The following is a 20,716-nucleotide window of genomic DNA, read 5'->3' as shown; positions in this document are numbered from 1 at the left end:
GAGAGTGACTCATATCACCCATGCCCCGTTGGCTGCTTTGATGCAGGTCATAGGCTCTGAGCCAACATTGTGACAGCACCACTAACATGAGGTTGAGAAGGCAACGCACACGCGCACACACAGACCATTGTGTCAGTCTCGAAACCCATGGCAAGTGTTTAACTTTGAGCAGATTCCTTGAAAACATAGCTGTGAATTTTAAGCATTCAGGAGTTCATCCCTTTCTCTCTACAGCCTAAAAACTGTTCCACCTCTCTACTCCCAATGAGCTTTACCCCTGCCACCAGCAGACTGCCTTGTCATTAAGCCAGCTCAAGTCCCAATTCAAACTAGTTTTGTGACTCACTTTAATTGAGGATTCAATGTTAAGTTGGAAAAACTGCTTTCAAGCACAGCTTTCCAAAGACCGATTATGTGCTCCAACAATTCTAAGCCCTCTGTTTGCCGCCGAATTCATTTTGAACTGTGAAGTCATTCCTGAGATTTCAATAGAACCTGAAATGGATTCTTTTTTAATGCCATATACTAATAAAAGTTTATCATAATCAAATCTGGGGGAAGCTGTAGAATAAAAGTTCACACGGGCAATGTATAGAATACATATCAGAATCTGAGAATTCCACATCACAAGGTAGGGCAACAAGCATCTTATATCAAGTCATTTTCCATTTAAAAGGCTGAGTGAATATCACTTACACGGGGGGGTTCAAATGACCTTTTCCGTTTCTAAGGGAAGTTGTGAAAAATGGGAATATAAGCAGAAGAAATCCAATCCTTGTAATATTAGTAATAGCAAATCATACTCTGCGTCTTTCCTGCTTGAATTTTTACAGCGGAAAAAATAGGACAATAATCGAACCTGATAGATCATCTCTATTCGGTTTGTGTACAGATACAGAGCTGCTCCTCTTAGATAAGCCAACGTTTCAGTTATGAGTTCAGAACAGAAGTCATCTAAATATGCCCCCTCTTTCCCCACCCCGTTTGCAGCTTTACCCCATGATGCAACTGGCTGTCCCCCTGTCAGAATGAGCAGCATCCAATAGGAAAACATTACCTTGACATAACTCAGGTAGTGGTCAAACATAACCAGCTGTAATACAGAAGTGAAAGTGAATCTGGCAAACTATTGACAACAGAAACCCATCAAAGCCACACCAAAAATCTTAAATGAACTTGTTTTGGGGAAATGTTGGCTGCAGTGTGTGAAATGTTCAACACTTGGGCTAAATGATGTAGGCCTACGTGAGACTGTGAGGATGGGGATGGGTAGAGAAGTCCTCTAAGCAGCTTTGCTGATGTTTCGGGGGTAGAGGGCTAATCTCCTGTCACTGACAAGGGTAGAGAGCTGCTCTGCTCTCCTCTCAGAGCTGGGCTGTGGGAGTCTTCACCGCAGTAGAGCGCTGACTCACCCAGGGGGTGGCATTTTCCTAATGCTGTATCACTTTCAACAAGCGGAAATAAAAGTTGAAAACTGTCTCAAGGCATCCGTTTGTGTCACTTTCCAAAATCCCCTGAGTGACGACTGTAATTCTCCTCAGCCTCAGCCTGCTTTGAAACCAACAGTGAAGTAAAAAAGCAGGCCAGATCTCAAAGGTGGGGGGGGGGGGGGGTTGGGTTACCAATGGAAGTTCACCTACACCACTGAATGTGCATCATGTCTGATGAATGCTAAAGATATATAATGGATCATGTCAGAGAACCCTGAAACTCCCACATTCAGGCTTTAACGTTTCTACTCAACGCTCTACAAATGACTGAGGTAAATGTTGTTTGGCAATTCTAAAGCTTCCATAGTCATGTCATGTGTGCTATAAAAAATGTCCTATCGAAGGCCTTCCATGGATTATGCTGAACAAACTAAAGACGTGCTATACAATGCAGCCTAGCCAATAGACTACAATGGGCAGTGGGAGGGCAGAGAACGTACATACCTGGGGGATGATGGAGATTCTCTGGCGCAGGGTATGCAGGCCGATCTCGGCGGTGAGAACGCCGTCGATGGAAATCCTGCCATCAGGTTCAGCCAGGCGGAACAGAGCAGAGATCAGGGAGCTTTTACCAGCGCCAGTCCGCCCCACGATGCCAACCTAGAGTTCAACATACAGAGAAAGTGTTAGTTTGTTTTTCTCTCAACACATTTTCTCTACTATAAAATCTGATGTCAAGACTTCCTTGTATAAAGTTGACTTCCAAGTGCTAAATTCAAGGTCTACTTCACTTCCCATTGCGCCATTGTAAACTGAATCATCTCTGTCCTTTATGATGGAACCTTTGCCTTTCAGGGCCAGTTCTCCAACAGAATGAGAGATTCTCATTGCTGAGATGTTCCTTCCTGTTTGATATCAGCACATCAGTTGTTAAGGTGACAGCCCCACAAGCCGGGTGACATTAAAACAGCAGAATACCGCTGAAGTTGATATGATAGTATAAGATGCTATCGTAACGTATGCATTTCAGTGTGTTCTCTGTAGGTGCTATCAGCCATGTTCCGCATGGATCAATCACATATCCCTTCCTACAGTAGCCTATAAGCTCAGATTCCGACTCCCAAAGATGAGCTTCTAACTAAAATCAGCAATATTACAATGCGGCTTGGATTCAAACAAAGAATGCAAAGGCTATCTAAAGTAAATGTATAAATCACCTTGTGGAATCACTACACTGGAAGTATGGAAATGTACAGTAAGACATGTAAGAAAATTCATAGTTAACAGTTAAAAGTAAATATACCAAATCATATGTTGTGTGTGTGTGTGTGTGTGTGTGTGTGTGTGTGTGTGAGAGAGAGGAGTGTTCAGAGTGCTAGATAGGTGCTCGTTTCCCTGTGAAAGCGTCGTCTCAGGGGGACTGTCAGGATGCACACAAAGCCTGTTCAGGCCCACGGCATCGGGTGAAGATCCCTCCCATGGGCTGTCAGAGCCCAGGCCTCTTCACTTATCAACCCATCCATTGTGAAATCAGCCGCCCTGGCGAACCGTGGCCATGCAAAATACACCCCCTGCATTAAAAACGCTGGGTTTCAATCACCCTCAACCATCTCTACCTCTCTCTCCCTCTCATCTTCTCTCCTCTCTCTCATATAGTGAATAAACAGTTGTCACCGTCAGGTCTCCTAGAATGCAAATGTGAACAAATGGATCCACTTGACTAGTCTTAATTGCATGATATGTATTCCATGAATCACAAATGGTATATTCCTTGGGAATCAGCGGCACAATAAGATGTCCCCTAAATAATTGATTTGAAAAATAATGACACACAGAGAAGAACAGCACCGCACCCATTACACTGGCTGCATATCAACTGAATTGTGTTGGGGTGTGTTGTGCATTGTCGTAAACATGGACACATATCAGAAGAATATGTAGTGGGCACCTTTTCTCTGGATCTGAAGACCGCAGTAATGTTCTTTAGGACCGGAGGACTGTCCGCATAGTAGGAGAAGTTGACCTGGTCGAAGGTGATGAAACCATGCCTGGGCCAATCAGGCGGAGGCCGTTTGTCTGTCTCCCAAGGTGCTTCACTCTCCAGTTCTGTGTACTCCACCACCCTTTCCACAGAAGTCATCTGGGAGTGTCAGAACATTATTACAAAATCGTTGTTATTCTATGAGTGAATATTCTGTTCTATTTCATTCTGTGGCCAGGAACACTGACAGTGCCAATCATAAGTATTCACAGCCCTTGTATTGTTTCACATTTTGTTGGGTTACAAAGTGGAATTGAAATGGATAAAAAACAAATAATAATTGTCACTGATCTAGACAAAAATTCTCAATAATGTCAATGTAGTATTCACCCCCTTTGTTATGGCAAGCCTAAATAAGTTCAGTAGTTAAAATGTGCTTAACTAATCACATAAAAAGTTACATGGACTCACTATGTGCAATAATGGTGGTTAACATGATTTAATGACTACCCCATCTCTGTACCCCACACACAATTATATTTAAGGTCCCTCAAGACGAGTAGTGAATTTCAAGCACAGATTCAACCAGAGGCCAGGGTGCTTTTCCAATGCGCCGATTGGAAGATGGTAAAGACGATTACATCACGAGGCCAATGCTAATATTAAAACAGTTATAGGTTAATGGCGGTGAAAGGTGAAAACTTAGGATGGATCAACAACATTGTAGTTACTCCACAATACTAATATAAAAGAGTGAAAAGAAAAAATCCTTTACCGAAAAAAGAAAAGAAAATGCATCCTGTTTGCAAAGGCACTAAAGTAATAACTGCAAAAAAATGTAGCAAAGTAATTTCCTTGTTGTGCTGAATACAAAGAGTTATCTTTGGGACAAATCCAACACATTACATCATCGAGTACCACTCTCCATATTATCAAGCATGGTGGTGGCTGCATCATGTTATGGGTATAACATGCTTGTCATTGGCAACGACTGGGGTGTTTCAGGTTAAAAAAAAACAGAAAACCTTGTTTAGTCTGCTTTCCACCAGACACTGGGAGACGAATGTTCCTTTCAGCAAGACAACCTAAAACAAGTCCAAATTCACACTTATGTTGCTTACCAAGAAGACAGTGAATGTTCCTGAGGCCTAGTTAGTTTTCACTTAAATCTGCCTGAAAAATCGATGACAAGACTTAAAAATGGCTGTCAAACAATGATCAACAACCAACTTGACAGAGCTTAAAAGAATTCTGAAAATATTTTTTTTTAAAGTGCAAATATTGCACAATCCAAGAGCGCAAAGCTCTTAGAGACTTGCCTAACAAGACACAGCTGTAATCGCTGCCAAAAGGTGTTTCTAACATGATTTGACTGAGGGAAGTAGATTATCTAATCAAGATACTGTATATTTGGTTTTCAACTTCATTAAAAAGAAATATGGAATTTTCTTTCATTTTGAAATAAGAGTAGTTTGTGTAGATTGTTAACCAAAAAAAAGTACATTTTAATCCCACTTTATAACAATAACATGTGAAGAAACCCAAGAGGGGTGAATACATACACCCAAGCCAAATGCATTTAAACTCAGTTTCACAATTCCTGACATTTAATCCTAGTAAAAATTCCCTGTCTTAGGTCAGTTAGGATCACCACTTTATTTTAAGAAGGTGAAATGTCAGGATAATAGTAGAGAGAATGATTTATTTCAAATTTTCTTTCTTTCATCACATTCCCAGTGGGTCAGAAGTTTACATACACTCAATTAGTATTTGGTAGCATTGCCTTTAAATTGTTTAACTTGGGTCAAACGTTTCAAGTAGCCTTCCACCTGCTTCCCACATAAGTTGGGTGAATTTTGGCCATTCTTCCTGACAGAGCTGGAGAAACTGGAGTCAGTTTTGTAGGCCTCCTTGCTCACACGCTTCTTCAGTTCTGCCCACAAATTTTCTATAAGATTGAGGTCAGGGTTTTGTGATGGCGACTCCAATACCTTGACTTTCTTTTCCTTAAGCCATTTTGCCACAACTTTGGAAGTATGCTTGGGGTCATTGTCCATTTGGAAGACCCATTTGCAACCAAGCTTTAACTTCCTGACTGATGTCTTGAGATGTTGCTTCAATATATCCACAATTTTCCTTCCTCATAAAGCCATCTATTTTGTGAAGTGCACCAGTCTCTCCTGCAGCAAAGCACGCCCACAACATGATGCTGCCACCCCCGTGCTTCACGGTTGGGATGGTGTTCTTCGGCTTGCTAAGCCTCCCCCTTTTCCTCCAAACATAACGATGGTCATTATGGCCAAACAGATCCATTATTGTTTCATCAGACCAGAGGATATTTCTCTAAAAAGTACGATCTTTGTCCCAATGTGCAGTTGCAAACCGTAGTCTGGCTTTTTTAATGGCGGTTTTGGAGCAGTGGCTTCTTCCTTGCTGAGATGCCTTTCAGGTTATGTCGATATAGGACTCGTTTTACTGTGGATATAGATACTTTTGTACCCATTTCCTCCAGCATCTTCACAAGGTCCTTTGCTGTTGTTCTGGGATTGATTTGCACTTTTTGCACCAAAGTACATTCATCTCTAGGAGACAGAACGCATCTCCTTCCTGAGTTGTATGACGGCTGCGTGGTCCCATGGGGTTTATTGCGCCCAAGGATGAACCAGACTTGTGGAGGTCTACCATTGTTTTTCTGAGTTCTTGGCTGATTTCTTTAGATTTTTCCCATGATGTCAAGCAAAGAGGCACTGAGTTTGAAGTTAGGCCTTGAAATACAACCACTCAAATGATGTCAATTAGACTATCAGAAGCTTCTGAAGCCATGACATCATTTTCTGGAATTTTCCAAGCTGTTTAAAGGCACAGTCAACTTAGTGTATGTAAACGTCTGACCAACTGGAATTGTGATACAGTGAATAAGTGAAATAACCTGTCTAAACAATTGTTGGAAAAATTACTTGTGTCGTTCACAAAGTAGATTTCCTAACCAACTTGCTCAAACTATAGTTTGTTAACAAGGAATTTGTGGAGTGGTTGAAAAATGAGCTTTAATGACTCCAACCTAAGTGAATGTAAACTGTATAATAGGCACGGTATACATTTGCACAACTAGAAACAACTATAGCAGACTAGTACAATTATATTATTCACCTATTCTTCAGCCAGGCAAGTCAAGACAAACTCAGCAAAAAATGTCCCTTTTTCAGCACCCTGTCATTCAAAGATAATTCGTAAAAATCCAATTAACTTCACAGATCTTCATTGAAAAGGGTTTAAACATGCTTGTTCAATGACCCATAAACAATGAATGAACATGCACCCGTGGAACGGTGATTAAGACACTAACAGCTTACAGATGGAAGGCAATTAAGGTCACAGTTATGAAAACTTAGGACACCAAAGAGGCCTTTCTACTGACTCTGAAAAACACCAAAAGAAAGACGCCCAGGGTCACTGCTCATCTGTGTGAACGTGCCATAGGCATGCTTTAAGGAGGCATGAGGACTGCAGATGTGGCCAGTGCAATAAATTGCAATGAGACGCCTAATACAGAGCTACAGGGTGACAGGACGGACAGCTGATCGTCCTCGCAGTGGCAGACCACGTGTAACACCTGCACAGGATCGGTACATCCAAACATCACACCTGCGGGACAGGTACAGGATGGCAACAACAACTGCCCGAGTTACACCAGGAACGCACAATCCCTCCATCAGTGCTCAGACTGTCATCAATAGGCTGAAAATGGGCTGGACTGGGGGCTTGTAGACCTGTTGTAAGGCAGGTCCTCACCAGACATCACTGGCAACGTCGTCGTCTATGGGCACAAACCAACCGTCGCTGGACCAGACAGGACTGGCAAAAAGTACTCTTTACTGACGAGTCACGGTTCTGTCTCACCAGGGGTGATGGTCGGATTCGCGTTTATCGTCGAAGGAATAAGCGTTACACCCAGGCCTGTACTCTGGAGCGGGATCAATTTGGAGGTGGAGGGTCCGTCATGGTCTGGGGTGGTGTGTCACAGCATCATCGGACTGAGCTTGTCGTCATTGCAGGCAACCTCATCGCTGTGCATTACAGGGAAGACATCCTCCCTCACGTGTTACCCTTCCTGTAGGTTCATCCTGACATGACAATGCCACCAGCCATACTGCTTGTTCTGTGCGTGATTTCCTGCAAGACAGGAATGTCAGTGTTCTGCCATGGCCAGCGAAGAGCCCAGATCTCAATCCCATTGAGCACGTCTGGGACCTGTTGGATCGGAGGGTGAGGGCTAGGGCCATTCCCCCCAGAAATGTCCGGGAACTTGCAGGTGCCTTGGTGGAAGAGTGGGGTAACATCTCACAGCAAGAACTGGCAAATCTGGTGCAGTCCATGAGGAGGAGATGCACTGCAGTACTTAATGCAGCTGGTGGTCACACCAGATCCTACCTGTTACTTTCAATTTTGACCCCCTCCCCTTTGTTCAGGGACACATTCCATTTCTGTTAGTCACATGTCTGTGGAACTTCTTCAGTTTGTCTCAGTTGTTTAATCTTATGTTCATACAAATATATACACGTTAAGTTTGCTGAAAACAAACGCAGTTGACAGTGATAGGACATGTCTTTTTTTGCTGAGTTTAGGTCTAAATCAATAAAGGAGGTTTTTACCATGTTCTCCACCTCCGCACTCTGTCTGACTCCCCACTGAAACATGCCGACGAGGGTTACTGCATAAGACAGAGCCAGGCCCACAGCACCTGCCTTCAAGTCTGTCACACCAGGAAAGAGAGAAACCAACACACTGTACTCCATGTTCACCTAAGTACTGCAGAGCCTGAGGTGTATATGGTTGATTACACAGTACCAGTCAAAAGTTTGGACACACCTACTCATTCAAGGGTTTTTATTTGTATTATTTTCTACATTGTAGAATAATAGTGAAGACATTGAAATTATGAAAACACAAATGGAATCACGTAGTAACCAAAGAGTGTTAAAAAAAATTAAAAATCAGGGCAAAGCTGCCTTGACAGCTTTGCACGCTCTTGGCATTCTCTCACCCAGCTTCATGAGGAATGCTTTTCCAACAGTCTTCAAGGAGTTCCCACATATGCAGAGCACTTGTTGGCTGCTTTTCCTTCACTCTGCGGTCCAACTCATCCCAAACCATCTCAATTGGGTTGAGGTCGGGTGATTGTGGAGGTCATCTGATGCAGCACGCCTTCACTCTCCTTCTTGGTCAAACAGCCCTTATACAGCCTGGAGGTATGTTTTTGTTCATTGTCCTGTTAAAAAACAAATGATCATCCCACTAAGCGCAAACCAGATGGGATGGTGTATCGCAGCAGAATACTGCGGTAGCCATGCTGGTTAAGTGTGCCTTGAATTCTAAATAAATCACAGACACTGTCACCAGCAAAGCACCCCCACACCATCACACCTCCTCCTCCATGCTTCACGGTGGGAACCACACATGCGGAGATCATCCGTTCACCTACTCTGCGTCTCACAAAGACACGGCGGTGGGAACCAAAAATTTAAATAATTAAATAATCAAAAAATTTAACAAAAATCATAAATATGGACTCATCAGACCAAAAGGAAAGATTTCCCTATGTCCATTGCTCGTGTTTCTTGGCCCAAGCAAGTCTCTTCTTCTTATTGGTGTCTGTTAGTAGGGGTTTCTTTGCAGCAATTCAACCATGAAGGCCTGATTCAAGCAGTCTCCTCTGACCAGTTGATGTTGAGATGTGTCTGTAACTTGAACTCTGTGAAGCATTTATTTGGGCTGCAATCAAGAGGTGCACTAATGAACTTATCCTATGCAGCATAGGTGGTGGTCCTGTGGTGGTCCTCATGAGAGCCAGTTTCATCATCGCGTTTGATGGCTTTTCCGACTGCACTCGAAGAAACTTTAAAAGTTCTTGAAATTTTCCGGATTGACTGACCTCGTCTTAAAGTTATTTGAGCTGTTCTTGCCATAATATGGACTTGGTATTTTACCAAATAGGGCTATCTTTTGTATACCAACCCTACCTTGTCACAACACAAATGTTTGGCTTAAAAAAAAAAAATCCACAAATTAACAAGGGTTCACCAGTTAATTGAAATGCATTCCAGGTGACTACCTCATGAAGCTGATTGAGAGAACGCCAAGAGTGTGCAAAGCTGTCATCAAGGCAAAGGGTGGCTACTTTGAAGAATCTCAAGTATATTTTGTTTTTGGTTACTACATGATTCCATATGTGTTATTTCATACTATAGTTTTGTTGTCTTCACTATTAGTCTACAATGTAGAAAATAGTAAACAAAGAAAAACCCTGGAATGAGTAGGTGTCAAAAACTGTTGACTGGTACAGTTGACATTACAGTTGATATAGGACCCATACGGTACCATCCCTGAGGAACAGGCACCCAAAGGTAGTGAGGGTGACAAATATGGAGCAGATGCCATCCAGACGCAGAGCGAACCATCGGGATGTGGTCAGGAATAGGAACCAGGCCTCTGCAAAGGAACAGCATGGTTACTGGTTGTATACTATAGTTATTACACCAAATGAAAACATGCAATTCTATGTGTAGTAGTTATGGTTAGATGTCAGTTCTGGTTCTGACCGGAGTGGAGGTCTTGATGTGCGTCAAATGCCTGCTGGAAACGCTGCTGGGCTTTAAAGGCACGGATGGTCCACAGACCTTGGAGGGATGAGGACAGGTGGGTGAAAACTGGGCTCCGGGCTGTAGAGGATAACAAACAAACAAACACTTACGTGAATATTTAAAACACCACTAGTATACACAGTGTTTATTCATTTATTTCAAAAGAACACACCATTTTTCTAGACTGTACAAAGATGGTTACATCCGGCTTCAATACAGACGAAAGAAAACATTCAATTGTCTGTTTTGCTACAAAGCTCAGCTGACATGACAGTTAACGTGATAACCCCTTATGCACGTCTCCCATACATTTTCATGTACACCTTGCTACCAAAAGCAGTGCTTCTGAAATAAATGGTTTGAAAGGAAAATGACTAATATTAGCATTCCTGTTGTCCAGATGTATTAACGTTAGGCTTCGTAAAAACAGACAAAGCCTGAATGTTCCACTGGAACTTCTTAAGTCACTTTTGTTCCTTAAGATCAGCAGACCTGTTCTTCCGTGTGCCTTTGGGCTATCAGCCCAGAATAAAGAGGATGAATACAGAGGATGAACTAGTGCCTGCCACGGGCCCACTTGGCATTTCCTCCATTGTATCTGATGCCATGAACTCCCAGCGCTTAAGGAAACTGTGTGTGTGGGCAACCCATGGGCCACAGCCACCTTTATCCTTTTATGCTAATGCCCAAGGCCTTCTTCAATTGCTATTCAATGGTCTATTAGCATTCCCGTGCTAGTGCTCCCTTTGTCTCCCACCATTAAAACAGACGTGTCCCTAAAGACAGTGAAGCCTACTAGTGGACTCCAGGCGCTTGATGTCCCTGGAGGTCTGCAGGAAGTAGCGTCGCAAGAACAGGAAGACGACGAGTAGAGGGACGACGGGGATGAGGATCCAGGGGATGACGGCGGCCGCCACGATGATCACCCCCAGGATCTGCAGGAACACCTGGGAGAGAGAGAACACAGAGGGAGAGAACAGAGCGGTGTGGTGAGCGCAACAGCTCAGTAAATGGACTCCTGCTGACTTGCGGGCTACCGCTGAAGTTTGAGGCCTGTCGTTACACTTAGGGATGATGTAAGAAACACACTTGTTTTCTGCCACAGCTCCAAAGGCAGAAGGTGACAGCAACATTAGGAGAGTGTGTGTGTCAAATCCAAATTGTATGTGTCACATGCGCCAAATATAAGTTGGACACTTTACCATGAAATGCTTACTTACGAGCCCTTTCCCAAAAAGGCAGGGTTAAAAAGTAAAGAAAAAAAGAGTGCATAAAAAAAGAAAAATAGTAACACAAAAAATAAGAATAACGAGGCTACGTACAGAGAGCAGCGGTACAGGGGTACAAGGTAGTTGAGGTAATATGTACATGTAGGTAGGGGAAATAGTAACTAGGCAATCAGGATAGACAAACAGAGTAGCAGCAGCATATTTGTGAAGAGTGTGTGTGTGTGTGCGCGTGTGTGTGTTTGTGTCACAGTGGTGAGAGGACGATGGCACTTAGTGGCAGGTGACAATTTGCCGCTCTTCCTCTGTGGCTCGCCTCCCTAACCCTAACCCCCATGGGCTTTGCCTTCAACACCTGAGGTTTAAACCTCCCTCGCCAAGTCTCTGTGGCCCCAGCCAGTAGGCATTGTATAGTCACTGTGACTGGCTGAGAGTTGTGGGAACCACACTGTGGGTGTCTGATACTACAGTACACACAGAATGCATAGCCCTCACATAGGCCTCAATAACACAATGACTCATCACTCTTGTTAATGGCCACCTGACCTGACACAGGTAGACCACTAGCCACATGCAATCTGATGCCTGCACGGGAGGGACTGCAGGCAGTGACAAAGCAGCACCGGAAACTCTGGTGGTTGCAGACACCGGTTTCCTGCCCGACGACAGATTGAGAACCTTGCAGTGCATTATTTCACTGTATTGTATATCAGACGCCTCTCATTAGTTTAACTTGGTGGAAAGAGTAGATAGTGAAGAGACTCTTTTCACAAATATGATGTTTGTATGTAGCATTCTTTTAGTACAAACAATACTCCTAAAATCAGAAAACGAGTTCTATTTAACGAAAAACTGTTTAACTTGGTAGATTGCATTATGCTAAACCGGTATGAGACAGAGTCCTTCAATACAGCTTCTACCTTAAAGATATACTTCTGCGGCATATTTGATATTCACTAGATAGCTGATAAAAAATTGAAACCTCACACCCTGAAATTAGAAACAAACTCAGAAGACTTCTAAGAGGAACAGATTAGGATCAGTATGTTACCTTCAATGGTCTCAGACTAGCCCTCCCAGATGAACATTTCATTTAGCACCTTAATTACGGATGTTATCGGGCGCTTAAGAGCACGTTTAAGCATGATCACTTTCAATGTCGTTTTATGATGAAAAGCCACTCAATTCCGTTTACAGTGCAGATAAGAGGGTATTACCAGCCCCACCATAGCCGCGCTGCAGCACACACAATCAAGCAGTGAGCGGAAACTACTGAGCTCAACGGATCCCGAGAATTTCACAGTACATAAGTTTCAATCTGGGCCGTGATGGAAGGCTACCGGACTGCAAAGTGAGATGGGAGCGACGCACACTATTACTGCATGTTATCCAAGCTCACACTGAGTGACTGGCACAACTATTTACACGTTTCAACAAAATGTGCAGGTCTATTTTATTTTCTGTCAATAGTTGAAATGACACAATATTTTACAACAAAAAATATTTTTGGGAGCTTTGCTACAGTGATGTGTCATGATGTGCAGTACGTAAAACTAGTTTAGTCCTTTTCACATCCCTGAGATTGGTGGTGGTCTAGTGTAAAAGCCTGTTTGGGCCCATCTAATTCTGGTCTACAGCTGCTGGGCCCAACAGCAGTACAGTCTACTGTGAGTGTCTGATAGAAGGGTCATCTGAGAGGAAGGAAGGAGTCTAGGAAGCAGTAGGATCCATTAGAGAGAGAGAGAGGAGTCCTGCCACAGCCTCTCCTGCTCCCCTGGGCAACACTGTCGCCAAGGCCTTAGCTGTTTCATCTCAGGCATTTGCCTGGTCTGCCGCTTATCATGTCAGCATCGGAGAAAACCACAACCCCCACCCACACTACACACAGATGAGCCCCGATAAGCACTGACCTACCTCCCCCAGCAACCCCCTGTCCTCATCCACATCACATAGACCCTGACCCCAGCCCCCCACAGAGGAACAACAGGACAACTCCCTGTCCGAGGCGAGCCATAGCCAGCTGCACATAAATGTGGATAAAAGCTTTTGTATATAAACAGTTTAAATAAAGCATTACCTCTAATTGCCCTTTAGCCAGAGAAGAAAGCTACTGTAGGTATGCGATGCCATGCAGCCCATTCATACCAACAGGGCACACTGCTGGGCCCAAAGACCATTCACATCTCCACTGACCCCTAATTGCTATATTTTGGGAGGTGATACCATCAGGTCTTTGATGTCCAAATAAATGTAGAAAATTGAAGTTAATTGCTATATTTGTGCTGGGCGCTGATAGCGACTGTTGTTCCAGAGCGGAGCATAAACACTTCCCGACAATTAAACATCCCTCCGGACATGAGGACTCGGTACGCTTCTTTACAACTCTTTTTTTTCATCCTCCCTTTCTTTAGTGACAGCGTGCAGTGTTTGAGAGCGAGAGAGACGGCCGCTGGGGGGAAAAAAATAATTAAATACATAACGGGAAATGGAGGGAGAAAAAGGGTAAAGAAATCCTCCGTCGTCGCTGGAATTTGTTCAACACACACACACACACACACTTTGCCTTAGAGTAGGGTTAGGGTTTCCCTGACAGAGTAGGCACAATAAAATGTAGGGGTCAGTGGTACTGAAACAAAGCAAGGCCGTTCCACTTGGGCTCTGGGACAATAGGAGTGACCCGATCCATTCTGCTCTGCTTTGAGCTTTATTTTACCCCTAAATGCCCAGATGCTGGGCCTTTCTTTGGGAGAAATTACTGTGGACACCTCCTTCACATTTTCCCTTTCTGTGCCATTTTCACTTCATAAAGCTGCAGTCAATGTGTTTTGTGTGTGGTGAGGAGGGCCCGACACATACTGTGGTGGTCTCGGTCGCCGTCTACATTGGCGGCTCAAGTAGTCCCAGGATTAGGCCTTTGTGTGCTGTGAAAAGGTAAGATAAGTCACTTATTTGAGCTCAGTCAAGCTGCTGATTTCCACACCCATTTTGGAAATAAGAGAAAGCTTTGAAATGCTCCCTCTCTCATATAAATCACTAGCATCCACCAAAAAGCAGCTGCCCTGCACTCTGCATGCCCTCACATACAGAATATACAAATCAGCCCTTTTTCTCTCGCTCTGTCACACACACACACACACACACACACCAACAAACACATGAGCATTTTCGTAGAAACAGGAAGGAAACCACAATGCGTGTTCCACAATAACAAAATAGCAACCGCATCGTCAAAGCCATCATTTGGTATCATCCTCCTCCTGATCAGAGTTGTTGGTGCGGTCTCAGGGCCAAGTCTAGTAGACTAGGGTGTGTGTGTGTGTGCATGCGTGCGTGCGTGCGCGCTACAGGTTCCCAGGCTCATAGCAGTGGTTGTCCAGCTTGGCTGAGTCAGGAGAGATGCCAGACCACAGTGCCATGGGAGACCAGACCACACAGAGACTGGGATCTTTTCACAGGTGGCCAGTGCCTACCCGCCATCACATGACCATGAGTGGTACTGCTAGGTGTCAGAGTCACAATTACACCCCTTCCTAATGCACAGAAAAGACAGACACACAGAGAGAGAGAGAGACACACGCTCTAAATTAATGTGTAGTTTTCAACCCAAGTTAGTTTCCTGAATATTTTCAGCCTCTCACCTTTGTCTCACTCATGTTTTTCCACCATATGCAGCAAGACAATGGTCCTATCAGATAACAATGTTTAATATATATATATACATACACACACACACACACACACACACACACACACACACACACACACATACCTCTAGTGTTTATCTGACTAACCAGGTATGTCTGGTGCCTGGAGCCAGTGCATTCTTCACTTCCTCTGTCACCCGGCTGGTAAAGGCACCAGAGAAAGCCAGTGAAACCCCATCCTACACAGCACTCACGGCTATGTCAGCAGTTCTCATATCCCACAAAACCAGAGAAGAGGCCCACCACACAATCTGCCACACTATACAGTGATCACTGATCCACCCGTCAGTGTTTTCAAACAATGGCCATCCTCCTCTGCCCTGTGTGTGTTCAAAGTGTTTCTGGTACACCCAGACTGTTCTCCTCCCTCCTCTAGACCACCGATGTTTTACTGCTGTAATTTATGACTGGTGGCTGCATTGGCCTCTGCTTGTTACTAACTGGTGAGACCAGGGTCAGCCCCACTCAAACTAAAGGTCACCAGAAAACTAATTGGAATATTTAGTTCAAAATCCCCCCAAAGCATTGCAAAATGTAGGGATATGTCCAAACAGACTTGGTCTCTTACCCATATTCTACTGACAAACTACATTTTAACTGATGGCCAATGAATGTAGGCAGGGACCCCACAGTTAGTGGTGTGACTTGGGCAAGAGCCTTCACAAGGGATGGGTCCATTCAGAGCCTCCTGTATTGTCCTGCCACCCTCTCCTGCCCCCTAACTCAAAGCACAGGCAACCCAGGATTTAAAGGTCAAGTCCACACAAAGGCCGGCCGTCTACACTGCCTGAGGTGCTTTTAATTGACATTTCTGCCTTTGTCCAAATAACATAAAGGGAAGAGAAAATGACACTTTTTTTCAATATACTAAATTGCGGCTAAATGAGGCCCGTGAAAAAAATATGGCTTTGGAATGGAACTGAGTTCCCCAAGTTGAGGGAATCCCCTTGTTAGGAAATGTATGGGGGAGTGTTGATGGCTGTGAAGTGCTCACTCCACCATAAAGGGCCCAGCTCTGATGCAAATCCCCACACAGAGGCAGCCTCTCCCCACAGAGGGAGATAAACCACTTAGACCATTGTTTATGGAGTTTACCTTTATTACCCCTGACAACCATTTAAACAATGACTGTGGGGAAATGTCCCTCCGAGAATGAGCAACAATGGTCAGGATCAGCAGCTTTTCTGTCCGGCTAATACTTTGATCAAATCTTCCTTCCTGAAAGCATTAAAGAGTGCTCCATAAAAAGACACCTGCAAACAAGAGCAGAAAGAGCTGGCTAACAAAAGCACTTGTCCAACATTACAAAAAATAAAATCACGGTTCAGACACATGTATTACATAATTCCGTGCGAACATATCACTTAAAACATTTCACAAGTAAAAAAAATAATTTAAAATAAAACATTTTTTTTTTTTTTACATTTGAAATGTTCATGAGTCAGACATGGTTTTTGGACACGTGAGATGTTTCACATGAATTTTTCACATGAACAAATCACATGAGAAAAAATGTCACATGGGAAAACCATAAGAAAAACTCATTTGAAATGTCACACGTGTCCAATAACCGCCTGTCTGACTCATGAAAAATTGACTCAGACATTTCACATGTGTGATTTTGTAACTGGTGGGATTCAAACCTGGGTTTCCTATGGGAGACGCTGACGTCTTGACCACTGAACCAAGAGGTCCAACACTAATGTTGAAGTCACAGGCGGGGCTACCTCATCATGTGACCATGAGCAACCATGACCTACTCATGTCCACTACACTTTCACGTGTGCATTTTCATATCGGAATGTCAACTAGGTCTGTCAAATTATTTATTAAAAAAATGTAATTGAGTTTATTGCAGGATTTGATGTGATTAAAATGCAAATTCATAAATTACAGCTCAATTTGAGCAAATTTAGATAGTTTTTTTTTTATCAAAAAGCATTGCAAGAATATTGCTGCCTAGATTTTGTACAATGTAACGGTTTGCAAAATCAGGTAAATTGATAAAACACACCTCAAAGTAAACTTATTTTGACATCACATTTTTGTTTTTACCTGAATAGATGATGTATTTTGGATGTTGTTGGGTTTCAAAAAAGAACTCTGACAGTGCTAAATTCTAAAACGGATAAATAAGTAGACAAGCATCAATAGTTTCTGTTCTTTTCACTGGGCTTCTTCCAACGGTCACTGACCAATGTATGAAGAAGAGAGGTGTGTCTGCAACAGTAACACTGAATCGATGGCTCAGACATCAGAAATAATCATTTTAACACACTATTATTAGGCTAAGTTACCTTTATACAGAATTAGCATTTCCATACTGTATGTGGACACATTGCTTCTTCAACACGTTAACACCATCATTTCACATGTAAGGAGAAAACAATTTCACCACCTCATGTGAACTTGCAATTCCACGTGTGAAACTTTTTTTTCACATGTAAAGCTGCATATGTGATTTTGAGATTAACGTTAAAATGTGAAACCGTTCATTTTGCATGTGCAACTCACGTAAAAAAAAGTGGTGTTAACAGTTGAACTCTAAATTGAATACATATGAAAATATGGTTTCATGTGAAATATAAGGTCAACATGTGAAAGCAACTATTTCACATGTAAAACAGATACAAAATAAAAACACATGCCAAATTTTTGCAAGGGAAATTATGCCATTTTTGTCACTCACACAAGGAGCCCCTATTTATCTTGCCGTATAAGACCACATTGTGTATGCATAGTACCAGCAAGGTATCTGGCTGGGCTCCAATATCAGATTTGACCAGCTAGTTCAAATCAACAAAAGCCTAGTTCTAACATGGGTTGCCTAGGCTACACATTCTCACAGCAAACCAAAGAACAAATTACAATAATTAAAAAGATAGTGTATGTTATTTGCGCATTGTTAAACTTCTGTTGTGTTTCTACAATAAGAGATGGCTACACTTGAAGATATAGTGTATGTGCAACACAAACACAACAAGCCTCTGTTCTGTCATGACCTAGTCTAGCTTTAACAGTTTATCGGTTGGTGCTACTGGCCTTCTGCAACGTTATTCTTTCACCCTGCCCATTATCCACCTTATTATTAAAAATGAGGGAACTATGGTGGACAAAAAGCCTTTGTGCTTATGATCTTTTGTGCTTTCACCATTTAAGATGGCTTTTGTCTCCTGTGAGATGGGTATCTGCCACAAACATCACTCATGCATTGTGGAGGAGGGATTCATTTTCAGCCCAGCTTTGTTCCTTTCTTTGGCCCTAACCAAGGAGCCATGCCTGCTGCTCTACATTGGATTGTGCGGCGAACATTCACTCTTTTGTGGTGCTAGGTGCATGAGCTGGCTCATCTTCACGGGCCTTTCTTTCCTGGGAGATGGTTATTGCGCTGCTGTGTGGTGGCATTGGGTAACTTTACCTGGCTATGCGTCAGGTTGGGCCGTGGCTACCAGGCCTGCAGTGGACTAGCAGCCAGGAGAGGATGCTAGAGGATAGTCTCCTTCTCAACTGACCCGTCTCATTCCTCGCCCACTGTTCCCTTCCAGCACCTCTCCGTCCATCCAGCCACATATTACATGGCTGCTACTTACACTCCCTCTCTTTGCCACTCCAGAGATGCTCCTCCATTCTCCTTCCTACTCTCCCACCGCCTCCACATCTTCCTGTTTAGCCACTATTTCCTCTGTGGCACCTTTCTTTCTCTCAATCACTCTGCTAGTCTCCTGACACGTTCCCTGGCGACGCGGCCTGTGTTGTGGCACCGCCAGGCGGCCGTGGCCACACCCTCTGCCTATGTGCAGACACTTTTATTAAATCTGTGCGGGCGCTGGGCCGCACTGGCGGGTAATCCTACAGTAATTGTTTCCAGATTAGGGGACCCGGACCACAAAGCAGGACTAGCCAGGCATGAAATGGCCTCCCCATGCAGTAGTAGAGAGGCAGGCAGTAGGAACCTAGTGAGGTGAGACTCACCTGGATAAAGTCCACAAAGGTCCAGGGCAGCAGAGAGTCCAGGTAACCAATGTCCTTAGAGAACCTGTTGAGGATTCTTCCTGGGTCACAACAGGTGATGGAGCACAGAGGTTACATATTAGACATGTGGACCAAAGAGTATTCTGCACCACGTGTGTACTGTCAAGTAGTAGCATCTAGTTTCACTATGGCGTGTGATGTTGATTAGCATTAGCTTTCAAAAAAAACATTGAGAGAAAAAAAGAAATGACAAATTGGTGTGATTATTTGAGTTTCATGTCAGTTAAACCTTAGGAAAGCTTGATGTGACATTGTCTAATACTTACAGTAGTAGGAATTCTATTCACAGGGAGGTGTGCAAACACATGACTCATTTCGACTTCTGTTGAATCACACCATTAAGTCAGCTTGTCGTACATTGGGAGGAACAAAACTACATTATATTTCTAATCCGCTGACTAATTTGTTCGCAGACTTTGCACACAAATGTAAAGACGTTACTCAATGTTTTAGATTCCTTTTGCAACAGTCCGTCTCTGCTTCTATTGAAATGAAATACGTTACCTAGGTGGCCTCTATATTAATATAATGATGTATACACCTTGAGAGGGCGATATCAGATGGGACAAATAGAGAGACTTATCTAAATTAAACAATGAATCATTATTTGGTCTGGGTTGCATAGAGCCTGCCCTACTCTAAACGGAATACGTTGGGGACCCTTTTGTTTGGGAACAAAGGGGAGACAGAACCGCCATACCTGCCTTTCTGTCCTGACTGCCAGAGTCAATGACGTTAATTGAGTTGCGTCCAATCTGCTCAGGTGTTCATTATTCTTGAGCGGTGCTCTGCAGGTGTTCCTGCCGCCCTTTATTATGTGTCCTTTACAAACTTTGCTCCCCAGCCTGATCCCCGAGCACATAAGATTACACTCCAGCTGCATTCACACAAACACGCACACAAGCGCACACAGTTTACTGTAAGGCCCAGTCATAGCTAATCCCAAAGCCATGGACAGAGAGGCTGGCAGAAAGGAGAGCTTCTCATATCTCTTGGCTTGGAGAAAGGATACTTCAGACTGGACCGTGTGGCCGGATGCTGTTCAGCACCATGTAGGGTCACTTAAATAGGCTGAAGGACACTAACAGACTGCTCGGTGATCGTCATCCCTTTGACTTCAAGATAAAAGTCAGAATGACTCACCTTAACAACCCCACTCACAATATGTCAGGCCACCACTAGGGCTGTGGCATTTCATCAGCCGGTGATCGTCAAGCAAATAACTGTCGGTCTCACGGTAATTGACCATTAATTAACATAAACACATGTAGCATCTCCTAGCTTCCACACATAGCCTACAAGCCATTTTAGAAAGCCTAATAAATCCATGTAATATAGCCTCTACATTCACAAATTCATTATTTTAGACATGTCTAAAGAAGCATGATATGAAGAACCTTTTCAGAAGTAGTCTATTTCAGAAGAAAATAATAGCATACCCTTGAGTTGTCCTTATTAGGTCCTGAAGTGGCTATGCCAAACGGCTAGTTCATTTAGCAGACAAGATTAGCTTATAATTCCGTGGCATTATTTTATAGTATGAAGAACACAATTGAATTAAAATCAAAATATTTTCTCCAAGAGATTTGAGCGAGTGCGTATGTGGCTATTCTGTGTCGAGCGGTTAACAAAGAAACAGGTACTCCTATACGCTGTTGTTGGCTATATGTTTAGTTTTAAGACATTGTAAGGCTGCATGATG

General features: G+C 43.4%; 1 protein-coding gene across 3 annotated transcripts in view; it reads right to left on the bottom strand.

Annotated features, from left to right (window-relative positions):
* LOC109867191 (multidrug resistance-associated protein 4) overlaps positions 1–20,716 on the bottom strand; it is a 49,623-nt gene that overhangs the window by 8,485 nt on the left and 20,422 nt on the right. For all 3 annotated transcript variants that reach the window (XM_031795915.1, XM_031795907.1, XM_031795922.1), the window contains exons 20-26: positions 18,955–19,034; positions 10,849–10,999; positions 10,011–10,130; positions 9,790–9,900; positions 8,064–8,164; positions 3,379–3,570; positions 1,935–2,090 (exon numbers count right to left, since the gene is read on the bottom strand). In XM_031795915.1, coding sequence (XP_031651775.1) covers positions 1,935–2,090; positions 3,379–3,570; positions 8,064–8,164; positions 9,790–9,900; positions 10,011–10,130; positions 10,849–10,999; positions 18,955–19,034 — 911 coding nt within the window. The remainder of the gene's footprint in view (positions 1–1,934; positions 2,091–3,378; positions 3,571–8,063; positions 8,165–9,789; positions 9,901–10,010; positions 10,131–10,848; positions 11,000–18,954; positions 19,035–20,716) is intronic.

This window comes from Oncorhynchus kisutch, linkage group LG2 (genome assembly GCF_002021735.2).
Source record: "Oncorhynchus kisutch isolate 150728-3 linkage group LG2, Okis_V2, whole genome shotgun sequence".
NCBI classification, from domain to species: Eukaryota; Metazoa; Chordata; class Actinopteri; order Salmoniformes; family Salmonidae; genus Oncorhynchus; species Oncorhynchus kisutch.
This window is presented reverse-complemented; position numbering and strand designations above follow the sequence as displayed.